Source organism: Theobroma cacao, chromosome 1 (genome assembly GCF_000208745.1).
Source record: "Theobroma cacao cultivar B97-61/B2 chromosome 1, Criollo_cocoa_genome_V2, whole genome shotgun sequence".
NCBI lineage: Eukaryota > Viridiplantae > Streptophyta > Magnoliopsida > Malvales > Malvaceae > Theobroma > Theobroma cacao.
Window position 1 is genome coordinate 9,255,413 of NC_030850.1, and position 19,062 is coordinate 9,274,474.

The following is a 19,062-nucleotide window of genomic DNA, read 5'->3' on the forward strand; positions in this document are numbered from 1 at the left end:
TTTTTTAAAAAATTAAATAAATAATAAGTACATCCTTTACTTTTTATTTAATGAAAATATTACTCATTATTTATCCCTTGTCAAGTTAATATTAAATTCCTAATTAAAGAAGAATCTTAATTAAGGGACTATCCTTTTTTTATTAAATCAAATAGTGATAAATATTTATAAATTTGCTTATTTATATCAAATTCCTCATTAAAGTATAGTAATGAATTCATATTCATACTTGAATTCATGTTATATCACTTTACTGGTATAAACTTTACTATGTAATGTAAACAAAAGAAAAGCATCAACACTTTTATTCGATGCAATCAAATGTTTAACTTAAATATTTAATTTATTAATTGATACATAATTTTTTCACTTTCAAAATAAGATTCGAATCTCTTTCTTAATTCTTAAAAAAAATCAAAATACTTTTATATGATAATCAGTTTCTATAATTTGTATTTAATTGATAATTCGTTATGAAAGTAGTCAACTATTTAATTATTATAGGTAAAATACCTTACTATCTAAATTTTAATCGAAATTTTAAACAGGTATATTAGTTTTCGAAAATGAACATTCTATCTCAAAAGTACAAATAACGTTAACAGAGATTATAAATTGATTAAAATGTCATTTCTTTCTTTATTAATTTAAAAAGTTATTATTATATTTTAAAAAAATACAAAAAATTACTAGCTTCCTAAGAAAGGAGCCACAAATGGTGCTCCCCGAGATAGCATAAGATTTATGCTTCTTAGATGGTTTTTTTTAATTAATAAAAAAGTTAATCAAAAATTAATAAAGTTATATAATAATAATTTTATAAATTAATTAAAAGTAAAATTATTTTTTTATTCTTGCAACGTCATTAAACTAACGAAAACACTAACGATTAAAACTATATATCCAGCGAAATATATTTTTTAAAAATAAAATATTTATTTTGAAAACTAATATACCCCCATATAATTTCAATTAAAACTTAAAAATAAAGATATTTTACTCAATTATTATTTATTTTTTAATAGAATCAACATTTCAGTGAGCAAATAAATCATGCCAATTACAGAGGTATTTTCGGTGCTAATGAAACAAACATCCATATAAGATAAGCCTAAAACACTCACGATTGCACAATCTTAGGTGTGTGATTTGGCTGACCTCCCCATTCACATTCACATCCACATAGTTGTCACCCAGTGGCACCACAGAAGCAATCTGCAATCATCCGAAATGGCTGTCTAGCAACTTTTAACCTTAAGAACCAAAAGGACTGACCTATCCATCTAAAACCGCAGCAATGCTTTTGTCATCATCTGCAAGGTGATGCCTAATAACTCTTTTTTGTTCATCCAACTTGTAATAGGCTCTAAATTCAGAGCTAGAAAAGAAGGTCTCCAAGTCTGTGATTTCATATTCTACAGCCTTGGCTTGCAGATCTAGTTAAAAATCAATTATATGTTTCTTTTTTACCAAAAAATGCTATGTTTATTGATCTATATTTTGTGAAGTAGTAATTTTTCACAATTTTTTTAAAGGAAAATATGACTGATATTAAAACTTTTCTAGTGTAAATATAAAATAGAGCATCAATGCTTTGATGTAGTTTGTTTTATGATCAACTTCTGTTTTTCTTTAATTCATGATCCATTATTAATTATTAAATTAAAATTAGAGTCATTGGATCATGTTCATGGTCTAATATGTAAATTTTCTCTCCTTTAAGAAAAGAGTTTTAGGTACACATTGCATTAAATCTATCACTAGGATTCCTAATAAGTTGCCGACCAGCTCAAGTTTAAATGATTTCAAAGAGTTGTCTGTCTCAGACGAGTACAAGACCGTTTAGGAAATATTAGTACACACAAAGTGCAAGTGGCATTAGCTGACGTGAATGGATTGCTTCTCAGCTCAGGCAAGTTATTTAACTGATGATAATGCTATCCAATGCATGCTGCAGCAGGGGATTTTGCCTGCGCAATGGACAGTAATTCAAGCACAACAAGTTTACAGAAGCAAAACACAACTGTCTAATAATACAAGCATAACCCGCTAATGCCACAACAATGTTGGCAGTCCTGTTCTTACACTTCCTACATTCTTGTCTGGATTAACATTCAACATCTGGTTTACCTAGGACCTGATAATATTGAGGGTAATGCTATAGACATGGTACCCGCTCTGCTGCATGGAGCTGCAGGTGCTTGCGGATTGAGAAAATCGTAAATTAAATTGGGTTTAACATCCATGAAATCTTCCAAAACACGTAATACATCTGTCATGCAAGGCCTTCTAGTATAATCAACTTGCAAACACCATGCTGCAATCCTCATCATCTTCACAACCTCTGCTTCGTTTGGCTGCATGTCTTCGCTCATCTTATCAACCAGATCCAAAAGCTTCCCCTCCTCCGCCTTTTTCCTAAAAAAGCTTAGTAAGCGCATCTCTTCTTCTGGCTGAGATCTATCCACATTTCTCCAACCACACAAGATCTCCAAGACCACAATGCCAAAGCTGTAAACATCTACTTTCTCCGTGATGACAGCACTTGACCATTCAGGAGCCATGTAACCCGGTGTGCCTCTCATTGTTGTGAAGGCTTTGTCTTGGTCCCTGGCAATTACTTTTGACAATCCAAAATCCGGAAGTTGTGCATCAAAATTTTCATCTAACAGAATGCTTTGGGGTTTGATGTCTAAGTGTAAAATTTTCTGTGTCCAACCCTCGTGAAGATACGCCAGTCCTCTGGCTATATCAAGGATGATTTTCCGCCTCAAATTCCAACTTAGACGGAGTTCTCTGTCTCTGGGAAAGATCCATTTATCCAGAGAACCATTGTGCATGTACTCATAAACGAGAAGCCAATGGGATTTCTCGGCACAAAACCCAATCAGTGTCACCAAATTAATATGATGAACGCTTCCTAACGTCTCAACTTCAGCTAAAAGTGACTCTCTGAAGTGACCAGGGCCATCAAGACGCTTCACTGCTTTTTTAGCACCGTTTGGCAGAGTTCCATAGAAAACAGAACCAAAACCCCCTTCACCAAGCTTCGCACTGAAATCCTGTGTCATGGCCTTCAAGTCTTCAAAAGAGAATCTAGTGAATCTCTTCCAAACAGCTTTTGAGTCTTTTTTTTTAAGTTCTGCGCAAGGTATTCTTAACAGCTTTTAGATCGATCTTATTTCCACGCAAGAAGAAGATGCCAACTACTAGAAACAGGGTAAAAAGGACTCCAAGGGTTGATCCTAGTACAGCTGCTTTACGTCTTGATCCTTTTTCTTGAGCAGAGGACGTGCTGGGCCCAGGTGCCGCAGACGTGCTTCGTGTATGTTGCACTTTTATATATGAAAAACTGTTATAATCATTAATATTCTCCTCATCTCTTTTGAATGAAAAGATTTTAGACAGAAGACAACAATACCCATTTGATGAATTCCGTTGCTGTCGATATATAGCAACTTTGCATGAACAATTCTGCAAACAGGTCTCCTTGCAATTTTCTCTATCTGTATTCTTGATATGAGGGATGAAATTGAATTAATCATAGTCCTTAAGCTCAAGTAAGCTATGACTATGAAGATCGGGAGGCTCGCAAGAAAGAGGTATATTTTCATGACATCCAAGATTCGAACGCTCTTCAGATGCCTGGCTGAAGTAAAGTACTGATTCATTTCCCTCCGCTTTTGGACAAGTGCAACTCCCAGCTGAACAAACGCTCCACACAATAAGGGGAAACCACATGCACCAGTGTATTTAATCAGAAGGTCAGATACTGGCTTCCATTTTGATTCTCTCAATTGATAAGCCCTCAAATGTCCATCACTCTCTAGTTGAATGAACTGTGCCGCAGACGTAGAAGGAAGCAGAAAACGATCAAAACTTCCATTTACATATTGGACTTTGTTATTGCCCTGGATCATGTGTTTCACCCTCAAGGGTCCAAAATAGACTCGTTGAGCATCTGGTTCAAGGAAAGCAGTCAAACTATCATTTATAAGAGCTAGCGAGTATAATCCTGCACTTGAATTCGATGGCGACACATTTGCTGTCAGCTTTTGCCCACAAACTAGTGCCTGCCCTGGAACTAATGTGTCTGTTGGGTGATCAAAAGACTGCCAGACTGTCTCATTGTTTCCGTCGAAAAGCACAAGGTTTCCCTCTTCAGATAACTTCAATCCTGAAACAAATTTTCCCGCGGTGTTGGTGTTCCAAACTGGAGTGCCATCAAGATCTTGAAGTATCAAATCCCCTTTTCAGAGAGTTGAAGTGTAGCTCTAATTTTAACAGGATTGTTTCGATTGGCAGACCACACAATTTTTGGAGAGATGCTGGAATTCCCGTTCAAAGTATAGATTTGGAAGATGGAGACAGCAAAAAGGCACTCGCCTTCTGAACTTTCGCAGTGGAAACCGCAAACAAAAGTTCCACTGATAAGGATGGGCGTAACACCTGCGGAATCCCAGAAGCCAAAGTCAAACACAGGAACGTTAATCCAGGAATTTGGAAGATAAGCAACTGACGGATAGGCGATATCTTGTGCATTTATCAAACATGATGACGATGAGACGAGTAGAATTATTAAAAAAGGCAGTAGCAGAACCAGTATTGTTTCCAATGACCATTACTTCAGCTCCAGCCTGCCTGAAAGAATTCTTCTTAACAAAATTGAAAGGATCAAATTACCAAGGCTGGCTTCCAAATAAGTAAGCGTTGCCAGTTGCTGAAAAACAAGTGTGAAGATCCAATCCAGAAACACAAGAAAAGAAAGCTAGAGAACAGAAGGTTTTCGGTACTTGTATTAACCTATTAATTGTGCCCTTAGAAAAGAAAAGGAGCATGACAATTCACGCGTTTATGGTCCAAGTCAATTGCCTTCGAATGGCCGTCAACAAAGATGTATGGTATGCTTACATGGTTGCGCAAGGTACATTGGAAGTAAAAAGTCCTTATGTATCGAATGATTGGAATCGTACGTAATCATACCTTTGACAAAAGAGAAAAGTCAGTTAAACAGGAAAATTAGTATTTGAATGATTGGAAGGATGAAACCAAACTTAGAAAATTCTTTAACAAAAATGTTTGAAAAATATTTTAAAAATTTTTAAATTTTTAAATAAATTTTTATTTTTTTATTACATTCAATTATGTTCTTATATTTTTATTTTTAAATCAAGTAAGCTCTTATAATTAGTTATTGTTAATTAATTTTCAATAGTCAAAACTATTATTTATCATTTTATACTCACATAACACAGACAATGCGTTAATATGGAGAGTGAAAAATATCGCATGATTATATCATCATGTCAAATGTCACGTTATATAATGTTATTATTAATTATGATATGTCGATATATCACGTCAAGATCACATAGTGTAAAATGATAAATAGTATTTTGACTAAGTCAGCAAAAGTTTATTTGACTTAGTATAAAAATATAAGAGTTTATTTAGTTCAAAATTAAAATATATAAGTTTAATTTAATGTAATAAAAGAATAAGAACTTATTTAAATTTTTTAAAATAATTTAGGGGCTTTTTTATGTATTATGTCAAAAATTCATTTATTAAAACTTGAATTCAAACCTAATAAAATTTGAAAAAATCCATATCCGAATAAGTATTTATTTAACTTTTTTAAATAGTTTAGAACTTTTTTCAAGTGTTATGTCAAAATTCATTTACAAAAACTTGAATTCAAACATAATTAAATTTGAAAAGATTCGTATCCAAAATAATTTAAATTCAATAAAAATTTCAAATTCAACATAAATTCGAAATTGAAATTAATATGATCCAAAATCATAATAACATGAACCTAACATTAAAAATATAAAATTTAAGAAAAAATAACATGAACCTCTATTTCCTTAAATTTTGATGGTAATATATTCTTGGCCCTCCATTAATAATTTTTTTATTTAATGACGTAACATAAATTTTTAAATAATTTTACCATGCAACCCAGTCATATCAAGTCAATAACTCAGTATAAGCGAACAAAGAAAATAGGTAAACTTTCTGGATGAACAAAGAGAACAGGGGAGCCAACCAAAATTGAAAAGAGCAAGAATTAATATATCATCAGAAAGACATTAGGTAAAAAAAAGTCCAAAAAAATCAAACACTTTGTACTGTGACCAACATAAAATTGGAAACAATAAAATCTAACATAAATGAATGGTGCATGAGTATTGATTTGAAATATTGATAATTTGCAAAAGCAAAAGGATTAGGTGAAGTTGAAGAAGCTTTGACCAGGAACAAGGTAACGTTTATTAGGATGATTCAAATAACATAAGTAGAAGATATTCCAGTTAACTAAGACATAAGGAAATCATAACAGAAGAAACAAACCAGCACATGCCAAGTCCTTTGAGTATACAACAACATCATCTTCTTCATTGGCTACTAAGGTATCTTAAAAAGATTTTAGGAGACTACACAAATCCAACAATGAAATGTCTGCATGCATAAATTCGAACATTAGTTTGAAATTATTCCGACAAGGTTTGACATTTCAAATACAAGGAATCTTGAAGAGCTCGTTAGCTTCACATTACAAAGTCTCCGAATAATTCTGGGAGCATATTATATTATATATTCCAAGCATAATGAACGAAAAGTTGTAAGGGACGCAGAAAAATCTGCCATGACTGAAGCTTCTGAAAAAGGGTTTTGATCTCTTAACATCATATACAAATTCCATGAACAAACTTTCATTTTTCTCTGGTCCATAGGTTAGAAAAAAATTTACAAGTATCCTTAGTCTTACCTCAGTGTCTGCCTCTCCTTTGTTGCAAAAGCAGTACGCCCTTCCTGCCAGAAAAATTAAAGACATCTACAATTATGAGAAAGTAGGCAGTGACTGAAGTGTTACTAGAATCTAATATTGAGAAACAATTTTTTAAATTGACATTAAAAAAAAATAGAAATATAGCTAAATTAAATGTATGGTATACTGACGTACCATGTGAAAGAAGAGGGAAAGAAGCTAGTTCCACTGATAAGCCAAAGTCAAAGACAGGAACGTTAATTCAAGAATTTGGAGGAGGAGCAACTGACGGATTGGCGATATCTCCTGCATTTATCAAAAATGATGGTGAGGAGATGAGTAGAATTATTAGAAGGGCAGCTAGCAGCAGAAGCAGTATTTCTTCCAATGGCCATTGCTTTACCTCCAGCCTCCCTCAAAGAACTCTCTTTAACAACATTGAAAGGATCAAATTACCAAGGCTGGTTTCCAAATAATTAAGCAAGTGTTGCTAGTTGCTAAAAAACAAGTGTGAAGATCCAAGACGCAAACACAAGAACAGAAAGCTAGAGAGAGAACAAAAGGTTTTCAGTGCTTGTATTAATTATGCCCTTAGAAAAGAAAAGCAGGATGACGATCCACGCGTTTAAGGTCCAAGTCAATTTCCTTGCGTGTTTGTGAAAGGTAGAAAGGTCCTTAAGATAATATTACAGTAAAGACGTTAGATTGTAGAGAGCAGAGTTGAGAATTACACCAATCAACACCCCTATGATACAAGATTTTTAATGTTACATCTCTCACCATCATCGCATATAAAAGAAAACACTGGACCTACAACGAGGAATAAAAAATACATAAAAACTAAATGTGAAAAATGCTCCAACACTTTTTTAATAAAACCGCCCCAACTGCCTTGTACCTGCCTCTGCCTGTGGTTCAATTTGCAGAGGGGTCTTCGTTTCCAAGGGCCCACATGAGTTTCGAATGAGATCCATTGGAGCAACCCTCCTTCTTTTATGAACATTGAATAACTCACTTGCCCGTGGCCTCAGTATACAACAACAAGAAATGTCATAGCACTCAATCGATTCAGCATTGACAACAACCTACGCAGGCCACAACAAAATAATATTAGAATTCTATTACTTGAATGTTGTTAACAGTTTTCCCATCATACACACTCCTATATCCACCATAAAACCATAGCCCACAACGTTCAATTACGCATGGGATAATAATTTTTCTTAAACAATTAAAATTCACAAATTTAACTTTTATGAATAACAACATACTTGGTTTTACTTCCATATTAATCAATCAATTATGTTCAAAATGGATAAAGAAACAACAAATGACACAATGCAACACCAATTCTAACATGCTTGTTCAATATTAAAGTAAAATTTTGTCACCTAAACCATTTATGAAATTAATAATTAATTATTTGAAATAAAAAAATTCATAACAATAATAATAATAATAAACTGACCATCGCATTTTTCTTTTGCTTGTCCCCTCCTCCAGCCATAGACTCAGCTTTTGATTTAAAGAAATATTCAAGTCTAAATTAGAATAACTAGAAATGTAGCAAATTATAAATGTTGTTTTTAATAAAAAAAGTTTTATTAATACTTAAATGAAATGCTGGTGAAGTTAGCGTTTGGATGTTGAAATGATCATTTTTTTTCTTTGATCGGTTCTTCATGTCTCACTCTAAAGTGAAGAAAAAGATTTAAAGAAATCTTAAATTAGATATCTAAATTTTAATTAATTAATTTACCCATATGAATATGAATCCGTGAAGTGAATTCTCCAAATAAATTTTAATTAATTTATTTACTCATTTGAATTTGCGAAGCGAATTGTTTAAGTAAGCTCTTGTTGCAAACGCTACGGTCCAAATCACTATGACACCATTGTTTCCTTTATTTTTTTTCCATGAAGCAGCACAAGTCATTGTTTCATTTTTATTTTTTTTATTTTTTTCCATAAAGCAGCACAAGTCATTGTTTCATTGATCTTATTCAACTTTTTTATTTTGGCCATTTTAAAGTTATTTTTTATACATTTTAATTAAATTGTGTGTGTACTAATTGCACCTTTTCAAGATAACGGCCAACAATATTCAATATGCATCTACCTTACAGTCATCTAAATTGTGACGTCTCAAAGTTTCAAAGCAAAGGCTGATATGAAACTTTCTACTAGTATTTTATTTCATTTATTCAGCAAATACTCTGCATGGTTATTTGCAACAAAGTTGTGTACATATTTGACCAATTGTGTTAATTCATTTATGATAGATAGGTTAACCATTTGCACTTACAAAAGGAGGAATTTATGGCAACCAATCAGAATACCACATATACCATACAAAAAATAGAAAATAAAAACGAAACAAAACAATACTATTCCATTTGAATGAATGAATGAAATGGATATATGATTAGCTAGAGTCAGCAAAAGAGTTCTGCGCAAAAATAGGAATATCCTCTACTGGTTTCTGCATCCCCTCATCCATCTTCTCTATGCAGCTAAAGTGCAAGAGGTTGCGGAGCAAGATGTTTACGTAAATACATGGCTTATCAAGATTCCAAGGGCCCCTCCTCCAGGCTTCTGCAACCACTTCCAAACAGTCAACAACCCATTTCCATCCCCTGTGAAGAAAATGGGGAAAAGGCCCTCTACCAATCACTCTAACTTCTTGTTTTGAAAATAACCTGCCTCTCTCAGTGAACCTGGGACACAAAAGATAAATTTTCATTAATCAGTACCCAAGAGGAACTTGTGGAGATAACAAAGCTTCTAACCAACCTAACAGAAACATGGAGACTTATACTCACAATGGCAAGTCATACAGGTGAAAAGTGTTGTCATTGCAGGAGCAGAGCAAAGCTGGTTTAGTGTCTGCATCATTCATGCCACAAAGAGCTAGCACGCCCTGCATGCAGAAACAGTTCATATTAGCTCATGCTCAATGATAAATCCATTATCACCATTACCGCAAACAAAAGGTCAACCTTAGATTAAAAAAACATATCAGAGAAATGCAAGCCATGCATTTACAGATACTATAAACTGAATTGATTAATGAAAGCAACATAAAATTCAAACATTTTTCCCTATCATTTACTAGCAGTAAACCAGAAGCACTTCTTTAAATATCATAATAGGATAAAAATATGGCCAACCAATGGGACACCTCCATCTTGCAAAATTATGGTGCTATCATAACCATTCAACATTTTGAAATCAATGAGGAACACTATCTATATTACTAATTTTTGGTTTCTTGTTGCTGTTTGTATTTCATTCCGTATGCTTTTCTTAGTTCTGGTGGGTAAACTAGAGTCCTCTTCACTGCAAATTGCTCATCTCTCAGCCTTATGGGTCACAACCAACCTCAGATGTTCAGAGCTTCAGACAAATGCTAATCCGAACAATACAGAACTCATCATTTTAACCAAGCTAAGCCTACACAATGACCATACATGCACCCCCACCCACCTCTTCTCTCTTTCCAAGAGAAAAATATAAGTTCAAATTATTTGCCTGCTAATATTGAAGGCTTTCCCATAACTTGGGAAATTCAGTTTATAATTAATGCACCTCAAAGGTTCCTTGACTAGCAGTTAATCAATTGAATAGCACTCTGAATATAGCAACATTCAATCACCCAGATGAGAAGTGATTGTTTTCCTTGTTACTAGTTCCTCAAGAACACTGTGACTGTCAGACACATTTAGTGTGATGCTGTTGATCCATTACTAACCATGACTGTACATACAGATATAGTAGTCAAGTAATAAACACACTGACAATGGTTGTAAATATGCAAATAAAAGCCAAGCATTAAACACAATTAGATTATATATCTAAATACATTAAGGAAGTGTGACAAAGGAACATACATTTTCTTCCTTATGAGTATAGATCACTCCACAATTTTCTCCTTCTGTAGCAAACCAAACTTTTATACTGCAGTCCAGTTAGCAGGAGAACAAACACCCATTACAATGAAGAAGAGACATCACAGCATCCTCATGTCCATTTAACGTCTTAATGCACTGCAATGTGTCCATGTCCCAGACCTGGTCAAGTGTAAAAAAATAGTACATAATAAAACAGCAATAGCTAAATAATTTAAAAATTGCTCAAATAGCATAGCCAATGGAGCTGTGTGGTGAGTCACTTGGTTCCAAAAGGTTGATCATTTAATTGCTGTCAAAAGGACTCACAGATTGATTTCAATTTACAAACATACATATAGAAAGCCCCAGGTTTTAGCTTATCAGCTCAACCTTATAGTGCGATCAACAGAACCAGAATATAACTTATTTTCTCAGACAGTTAAAAATAGTACAGCACCAGAGTGGGCCCCAAGGATGGAACCAGTTGAAAAGGATTGGCCTCAGAACTGCCTTTCCATGCAAAAAAAACACCATTCTACAACCACCCAAATGAATAATTGAGTAACTCATCTTCAACCAAAGAAAATCAAATCTAAGACTGTGGTAAGTAATGATTCACGAAAGATGGATTAGAATCAGGCCATCACCTGTGCCCCAGCAAAAAGCAGGTTATTAGCAACAACCATAGAATATACTTGTCCAACAGGCCCTTTTAGACTAGACATCTACTGTCCCAATATCCCATGCCTACACGAACATCCAGCTGCCTCTAATTAGTCCAAACTGTCACAAACTAAACTGTACATAAAAAGGATTATAGATAGATCCAACCAAAGATAAGCATCAGCTATTATCCAACCTTAATAACACCTTTCATGCCAGTGAACACCCATGAGCCCTCAGTAATCAAAGAACCAACTTCATCACCAAGATTACTCAAATGAGCACACTTTCCAAAGTGGCAGTCCCATGTCCGTACAGTTCCATCACTACTGCCAGAATAGAGCTTCTCAGACTCTAGAGGAAGGGCATTCCACAAACAGCCTGTGATATAAAAAAAAATTATATATTAGATAAAATTATAAAATTTTTCTTTGTTCTGTATATACACCAAATTACTGACAATAACCACCTTCTTGTGGCCCTCCAGCTTTGCCAACATCGTGAATCCATCCCCACGATACCATGAATGCAAATATCAGCATTTATCGCCTCTGGCACAGTAGCCTGACATCCAGTACTTGCAAACTTTATTTTCTTGCTCTCGGACCTTTGGAGTAGAAACATATGAATTCTTAGGGCGATGATTGGAGTTCTTTCTTGAGAGATCTTCTGATATAGCATGGTATGGCTTGGCATTTCTAGGGTAAACATCAATATTCGCAGCTTCTCCTTTACGTCGAACAGGAAGTCTTTCTACACTGTCATCATCATATCTTCTGGCTGCTCGTCTAATTCCCATGCTATAGACAAAAGATGCATACAAATCAATTACAGTTTCTTCAGAACATGATCCAAATACCAATTCGGTTCCTTCAAATTATATCCAAACTTAGAACCGATTTTAAATCAGGTAAATCCACAAGCTTTGACAAGTTAAATCTTTAGAAGAAGATCCAAAACATATCAAATCAACTCCTTTGAAGAAGGTCCAAACTAGAAAGAATAAATCAAGAACAATCCACAGTCTCCTGTGCATTTCATTCAATCTGTTGCAGAACAAAATAAGTATCTCCAATTCAGAGAACGCATGCCCAAAGACCAAAGCCACGAATTCCACCAAAATCCGATTGCTCAGCGAGCCATAGATAACCTAAACAAACACTAAACTCTGGGAATCTGATAATTGCACACAATAAAAATGTAGTAAGTCCAAAATCACAGACAGCTGGATATTTTTTGAAATCGACCAGGAGCAAACCAAAGATAGCAGTCGATCTTCAAAAATCAAGAATCGAAAGCAGAAAAGATATTCTTCCAGCATATTCTTTTAGCGTTCTCACAAAAAAAAAAAAAAAACCCTAAGGCCTAAACATGTTTTTTCAAGGTATATCCAAACTAGCATAAATACTAAAAAATTCAATTCCATGTTATAGATTTTCCCTTTTCTCCAATACCAAAGCCCTCGACTATCAATTTTCTGGTCCTCCAAATTCCAGGAAAAATCCAACTATTGAAAGCCCACTTTCATGAGCAATCCTTAGAAAACCCTAATTAAACCCTAAACCTAAGAATCGGATAAGTGAAGATAACCGCGACGGAGCAACTCCAGAAACAGAGAAAGCTTCCGAATTTCCGAAAAGTGGGCGAGAAGAAAATACTTGAAATCTAATGGCAGGTGAGTAAGGGTAGGTAGGAGAAAAAGAGCTGAAATCGATCATCATCATTATCTTCTGAATTGATTCTAAATAATCGAGGAGAAAGCAAACACGAGACTTAGATATAATTGGATTTCGGCGATCTTTGCAAAATCAAATACGGGAACCGGTGAAGGAAAGCACAAGGCAGAGCACGGATTTGTTGCTGACCGCAATGAGACTGAAATATTGGGTGGATTTAGATGACATTGATATTATCAAGGAGGGCGTTTCTGGGGTAGGCCTTTACTTTTTATTTAATGAAAATATTGACTCTTTTCAAATTAATATTGAATTCCTAATTAAAGCAAAATATTAATTAAGTGATTATCTATTTTTTATTAAAGCAAATATTGATAATTATTTATAAATTTGCTTAGTTGTATCAAATTCCTTATTAAAGTATAATAATGAATTCATATTCATAGATGAATTCCTGTTATATCACTTCACTAATATAAACTTTTATTCCTGTTATATCACTTTATAAACAGGGGCGGAGCCTCCTCATGGGATGAGAGGGCCATGGCCCTCCAAAATTTTAAAATTTTATATGTTATATAAATATTTTTAATTTTTTTATAAATTCTTTTAATAATTTTAAAAATAATTTTTTATTTAATAATTAATATAAATCAAAAATAGCAAAATAATTTTATATATTTGATTTAATTTTAAAATTTTTTATTTTTATATTATTATTATTATTATTATTATTATTATTTTATTTACTCGTATGTTCCAAAACTCTACAAATTTCTTTTCATAAATTTTTACAAATCATTAATCATTTTTTATTTCTTTTTTATTATATCATATGTAGATTGTATTTTCTATTTATCATGTTCTTATGTTTTTTATTATGTGAATTTTATTTTTATGATTTTAATATTAAAAAATAAATAAATTATTATGTAATTCTCAAATATAAATTGTAACATAACATTATTACTTAGAGTTTCATCAATATATCATTTTTTATTCAAAATAACCAATACATTCTAGTATCTATGTTGTAAAATTTAAATAATAAGAATATACATACAAATTAATAGAATGAAATAACTGTATTTCTTTCAAGATAACTTTATTTATTATATATATTTTTAATGACTCAAAATAATTTTTTATTTAATAATTAGTTTTATTCTTCAAACTGTTTGATAAAATTAGAGTCATTATGGTTAGTATATTGCTAGTTAAGCCCAACAAATAATTTCTAAACTAATATGTTAAGCTTATCAAATTAAAAAAAAAAATATGAATCTACTAATCTAAACCCATTAAGTTTTAATGTAAATTTAAATCTATCATAACATATTATATTTTAACAGTCCAACGTATCATAACATATTATATTTCAATAGTTCAACTCAATAACTCAATATATTAATTAGCAATTTAAGAGGTAAATAGAAAACAAGAAGCGAGCTAGAACACACAAAGTAAAAAACCAATTCATTTGAATTTAAAAAATTGTTTTCTCTTCCACACTTGCGTGCAGAGAGTAAGAGGGACTCCTTTTATAATTTTATTCAGACATATATATGTAACATCATCATTACTGTTAATATATATATTTTTTTGTATATCTAATATTTTTTAAATATTATTTAATTTTTAGATGAATGATAATTGAATTATATATAAAGTTCTTTTTAACTGTTTAATGCCTCCCCCTCTTTAAAAAAGTTCTAGCTCCACCTCTATTTATAGATATAAAATATATAATTTACTTTATATTCACTTTAACAATATAAGTTTTTTTAAATATTTCGTAAATAAAGTTATTAATTACAATGTTTGATTTATGAATTTAAATAAATTATACTTATCTCATTATTAATTTTTCTTCATATGAATACTTTAGTTTAATTTAATTTACACAAACAAATTATCATCTTACATTAATTATTCATATTTTGAGGTTTTACATTTTTTTCCTCAACTTTCTTATTCACGTTTTTTTTGTTTTTTTGACTTTTCCAATATTTCTTCAACTTCTTTCTCTTTTACACTTCTTTTTATATTTTTCTCTTTTTTTATATTATGTTATTTGCATAATTATGTACGGGTTCTCAGTAAATTTACTTAACCTTTTCATCTAATTAATGACATTGTTTCACTCAATAAATAATTAGAATGTAAAAGCATATTGGTAATTTTCCTGGATATATAATGTTTTGAATTTTGTGTCATTTACAGAATCAACTTAAAATTATAATTACGTAATGTAAACAAAAGTAAAGCGTTTGGTATGATAATTGGTTTCTATTTTGTCTTGAACTAACAATTCATTATAAAAGAAAGATATTTGACTAATGTCTATGATTAGTCAAAAATCAATTATATGTATCTTTTTAGCGAAAAGAATCTATGTTTATTGATATATATATTTTGTGAAGCAGTAATAGTTCAAAATTTTTAGAGAAAAAATGAGTCTGTATCGCAAAGTGATTGGAATGGATTGCTTGTCAGGCCAGTCGTATATTTGACTGATAATACTATCCAATTCAAGTGCCTGCCACAATGAACAATAATTCAAGCAAAACAAGTGTATAGAAGCAAACATAAACATAACTGTCTGAAAGTACAAACATAACCCGCGAAGAGAAAATTAAAAAAAAAAAAAAAGAAAAAAATTTAAGCAGCTGGCTAATGCCACAACACTGTTGGCTGCCTTGTTCTTACATTTCCTACATCGTCGTCTGGATTATCATTTTACATCTGGTTACCTAGGACCTGATAATATTGAGGGTGTTGCTACGGACGTGGTACCCGCTCTGATGCACGGAGCTGCAGGTGCTTGCGGATTGAGAAAATCGTAAATTAAATTGGGTTTAACATCCATGAAACCTTCCAAAACACGTAATACATCTGTCATGGAAGGCCTTCTAGTATAATCAACTTGCAAACACCATGCTGCAATCCTCATCATCTTCACAACCTCTGCTTCATTTGGCTGCATGTCTTCGGCCAATTCATCAACCAGATCCAAGAGTTTCCCCTCCTCCGCCTTTTGTCTAAAAAGGCTTAGTAAGTGCATCTCTTCTTCTGACTGAGATCTATCCACATTTCTCCGACCACACAAGATCTCCAAGACCACAATGCCAAAGCTGTAAACATCTACTTTCTCCGTGATGACAGCACTTGACCATTCAGGAGCCATGTAACCTGGTGTGCCTCTCATTGTTGTGAAGGCTTTGTCTTGGTCCCGGGCAATTACTTTTGACAATCCAAAATCCGCAAGTTGTGCATTAAAATTTTCATCTAGCAGAATGTTTTGGGGTTTGATGTCTAAGTGTAAAATTTTCTGTGTCCAACCCTCGTGAAGATAGGCCAGTCCTCTGGCTATATCAAGGATGATTTTCCGCCTCAAATTCCAACTTAGACGGAGTTCTCTGTCTTTGGGAAAGATCCATTTATCCAGAGAACCATTGTGCATGTACTCATAAACGAGAAGCCAATGGGATTTCTCGGCACAAAACCCAATCAGTGTCACCAAATTAATATGATGAGCACTTCCTAACGTCTCCACTTCAGCCAAAAGTGACTTTCTGAAGTGACCAGGGCCATCAAGACGCTTCACTGCTATTTTAGCACCGTCTGGTAGAGTTCCATAAAAAACAGAACCAAAACCCCCTTCACCAAGCTTCGCACTGAAATTCTCTGTCATGGACTTCAAGTCTTCAAAGGAGAATCTAGTGAATCTCTTCCCAACAGCTTTTGAATCTTTTTTTTTATTTCCGCGCAAGGCATTCTGAACAGCTTTTGGATCGATCTTATTTCCACGCAAGAAGAAGATGCTAACTACTAGAAACAGGGTAAAAAGGACTCCAAGGGTTGATCCTAGTATGGCTGCTATACGTTTTGGTCCTTTTTCTCGAGCAAAGAACGTATATGGAGGATTTTGCACTTTTATGTATGACAAACTGTTATAATCAGTAATATTCTCCTCTTTTCTTTTGAATGAAAAGATTTTAGATAGAAGACAACAATACCCATTTGATGAATTCAGTTGCTGTCGATATATAGCAGCTTTGCATGAACAATTCTGCAAACAGGCCTTCGTGCAATGCTCTCTATCTGTATTCTTGATATGAGGGATGAAATTGAAGTAATCATAGTCCTTAAGCTCAAGTAAGCTATGACTATGAAGATCAGAAGGCTTGCAAGAAACAGGTATATTTTCATGACACCCTTCAGATACCTTGCTGAAGTAAAGTAATGATTCATTTCCCTCCGCTTTTGGACAAGTGCAACTCCCAGCTGAACAAACGCCATATTCTCCACACACCAAGGGGAAACCACATGCACCAGTGTAGTTAATCAAAAGATCAGATACTGGCTCCCATTTTGATTCCCTCAATTGATAAGCCCTCAAATGTCCATCACTCCCCAGTTGAATGAACTGTGCTGCAGATGTCGAAGGAAGCAGAAAACGATCAAAACTTCCATTCAAATATTGGACTTTGTTATTGCCCTGGTTCATGTGCTTCACCCTCAAGGGTCCAAAATAGACTTGCTGAGGATCTGGTTCGAGGAAAGCAATCAAACTATCATTTGTAAGAGCTACGGAGTATAAACCTGCACTTGAATTTGATGTTGACACATTTGCGGTCAGCTTTTGCCCAGGAACTAGTGCCTGCCCTGGAACTAATGTGTCCGTCGGGTGATCAAAAGACTGCCAGACCGTCTCATTGTTTCTGTCGAAAAGCACAAGGTTTCCCTCTTCAGATAACTTTAATCCTGAAACAAATTTCCCCGTGGTGTTGGTGTTCCAAACTGGAGTGCCATCAAGATCTTGAAGTATCAAATACCCTTTTTCAGAGAGTTGCAGTGTAGCTCTAAGTTTAACAGGATTGTTTCGATTGGCAGACCACACAATTTTTGGAGAGATGCTAGAATTGATTTGGAAGATGGAGACAGCAAAAAGGCACATGCCTTTTGAACTTTGGCAGTGGAAACCGCAAACATAAGTTCCACTGGCAAGGATGGGCGTAACACCTGCGGAATCCCAGAAGCCAAAGTTAAACACAGGAACGTTAATCCAAGAATTTGGATGATGAGCAACTGACGGATAGGTGATATCTTGTGCATTTATCAAACATGATGACGATGAGACGAGTAGAATTATTAGAGAGGCAGTAGCAGAACCAGTATTCTTTCCAGTGACCATTGCTTCAGCTCCAGCCTCCCTCAAAGAATTCTTCGTAACAAAATTGAAAGGATCAAATTACCAAGGCAGGTTTTCAAATAAGCAAGTGTTGCTAGTTGCTAAAAAACAAGTGTGAAGTTGAACTACTTGTAGTTCCAATACACAAACAAAAGAAAAGAAAAGAAAGCTCCGATGAAGGGGAGAACAAAAAGCTTTGAGTACATGTATTAAAAGTATTCTCTGCTTTAATGGAATCAGTTATGCATTTAGCAAAGAAAAGGAAAGAGGATAACCATTATCGCGTTTATGGTCCAAGTCCACCGCAATCACTTTTCCCATCGCGTTTGTGACCAGGAATATGGACGGAGAAAAGGAAATTCACTGATTGTTGAAGCCCTTTTCTGTTGGAAGAAGTCCTTTTCAGAATATTATAGTAAAAGACTTGGCTCTGATTCAAAGATTCCAATTATTGATCACATTATTTACTTTCGAGTAAAATTTGAATCATACATCTCCACTCCGGAATATAAAAGAAAAAGACAAGTCAGTTAATCAGAAAAGTTAGTTTATTATCGAATTATGACTGTTGTTCCTCGCTGAAAAGTTGTAAAATGAGCTTCAAAAACATTCAAATTTAAACAAAATTAAATTTAAAAAGATTTGCTTTTGAAATAATTAATTATTATTCTTATCATACGAAATCCTTGATGTGAATCTAACTCAATACTCGTTAACCAATACAATTTCACTTCAGTCAATTACGGATTTACAATTAATGTGGATTCGTAGGAAAAATAATTTTTCATTGAAAATTATAAAAGACAATTAGTATGTAAAAATTAATTGAAGTATGACTTTAAAATTATTTTGGAAAGTCATATT

At 33.5% G+C, this 19,062-nt stretch overlaps 1 protein-coding gene and 2 pseudogenes across 1 annotated transcript; all 3 read right to left on the reverse strand.

The window, feature by feature from the left end:
• LOC18612093 lies at nt 1,834-8,282 on the reverse strand (annotated as a pseudogene).
• LOC18612094 lies at nt 9,026-13,258 on the reverse strand (annotated as a pseudogene).
• LOC18612096 (G-type lectin S-receptor-like serine/threonine-protein kinase SD2-5) lies at nt 15,563-18,545 on the reverse strand. Its single transcript, XM_018124869.1, has one exon. The coding sequence runs from the start codon at nt 18,199-18,201 to the stop codon at nt 15,754-15,756; it is 2,448 nt and encodes an 815-aa protein (XP_017980358.1). The 5' UTR covers nt 18,202-18,545; the 3' UTR covers nt 15,563-15,753.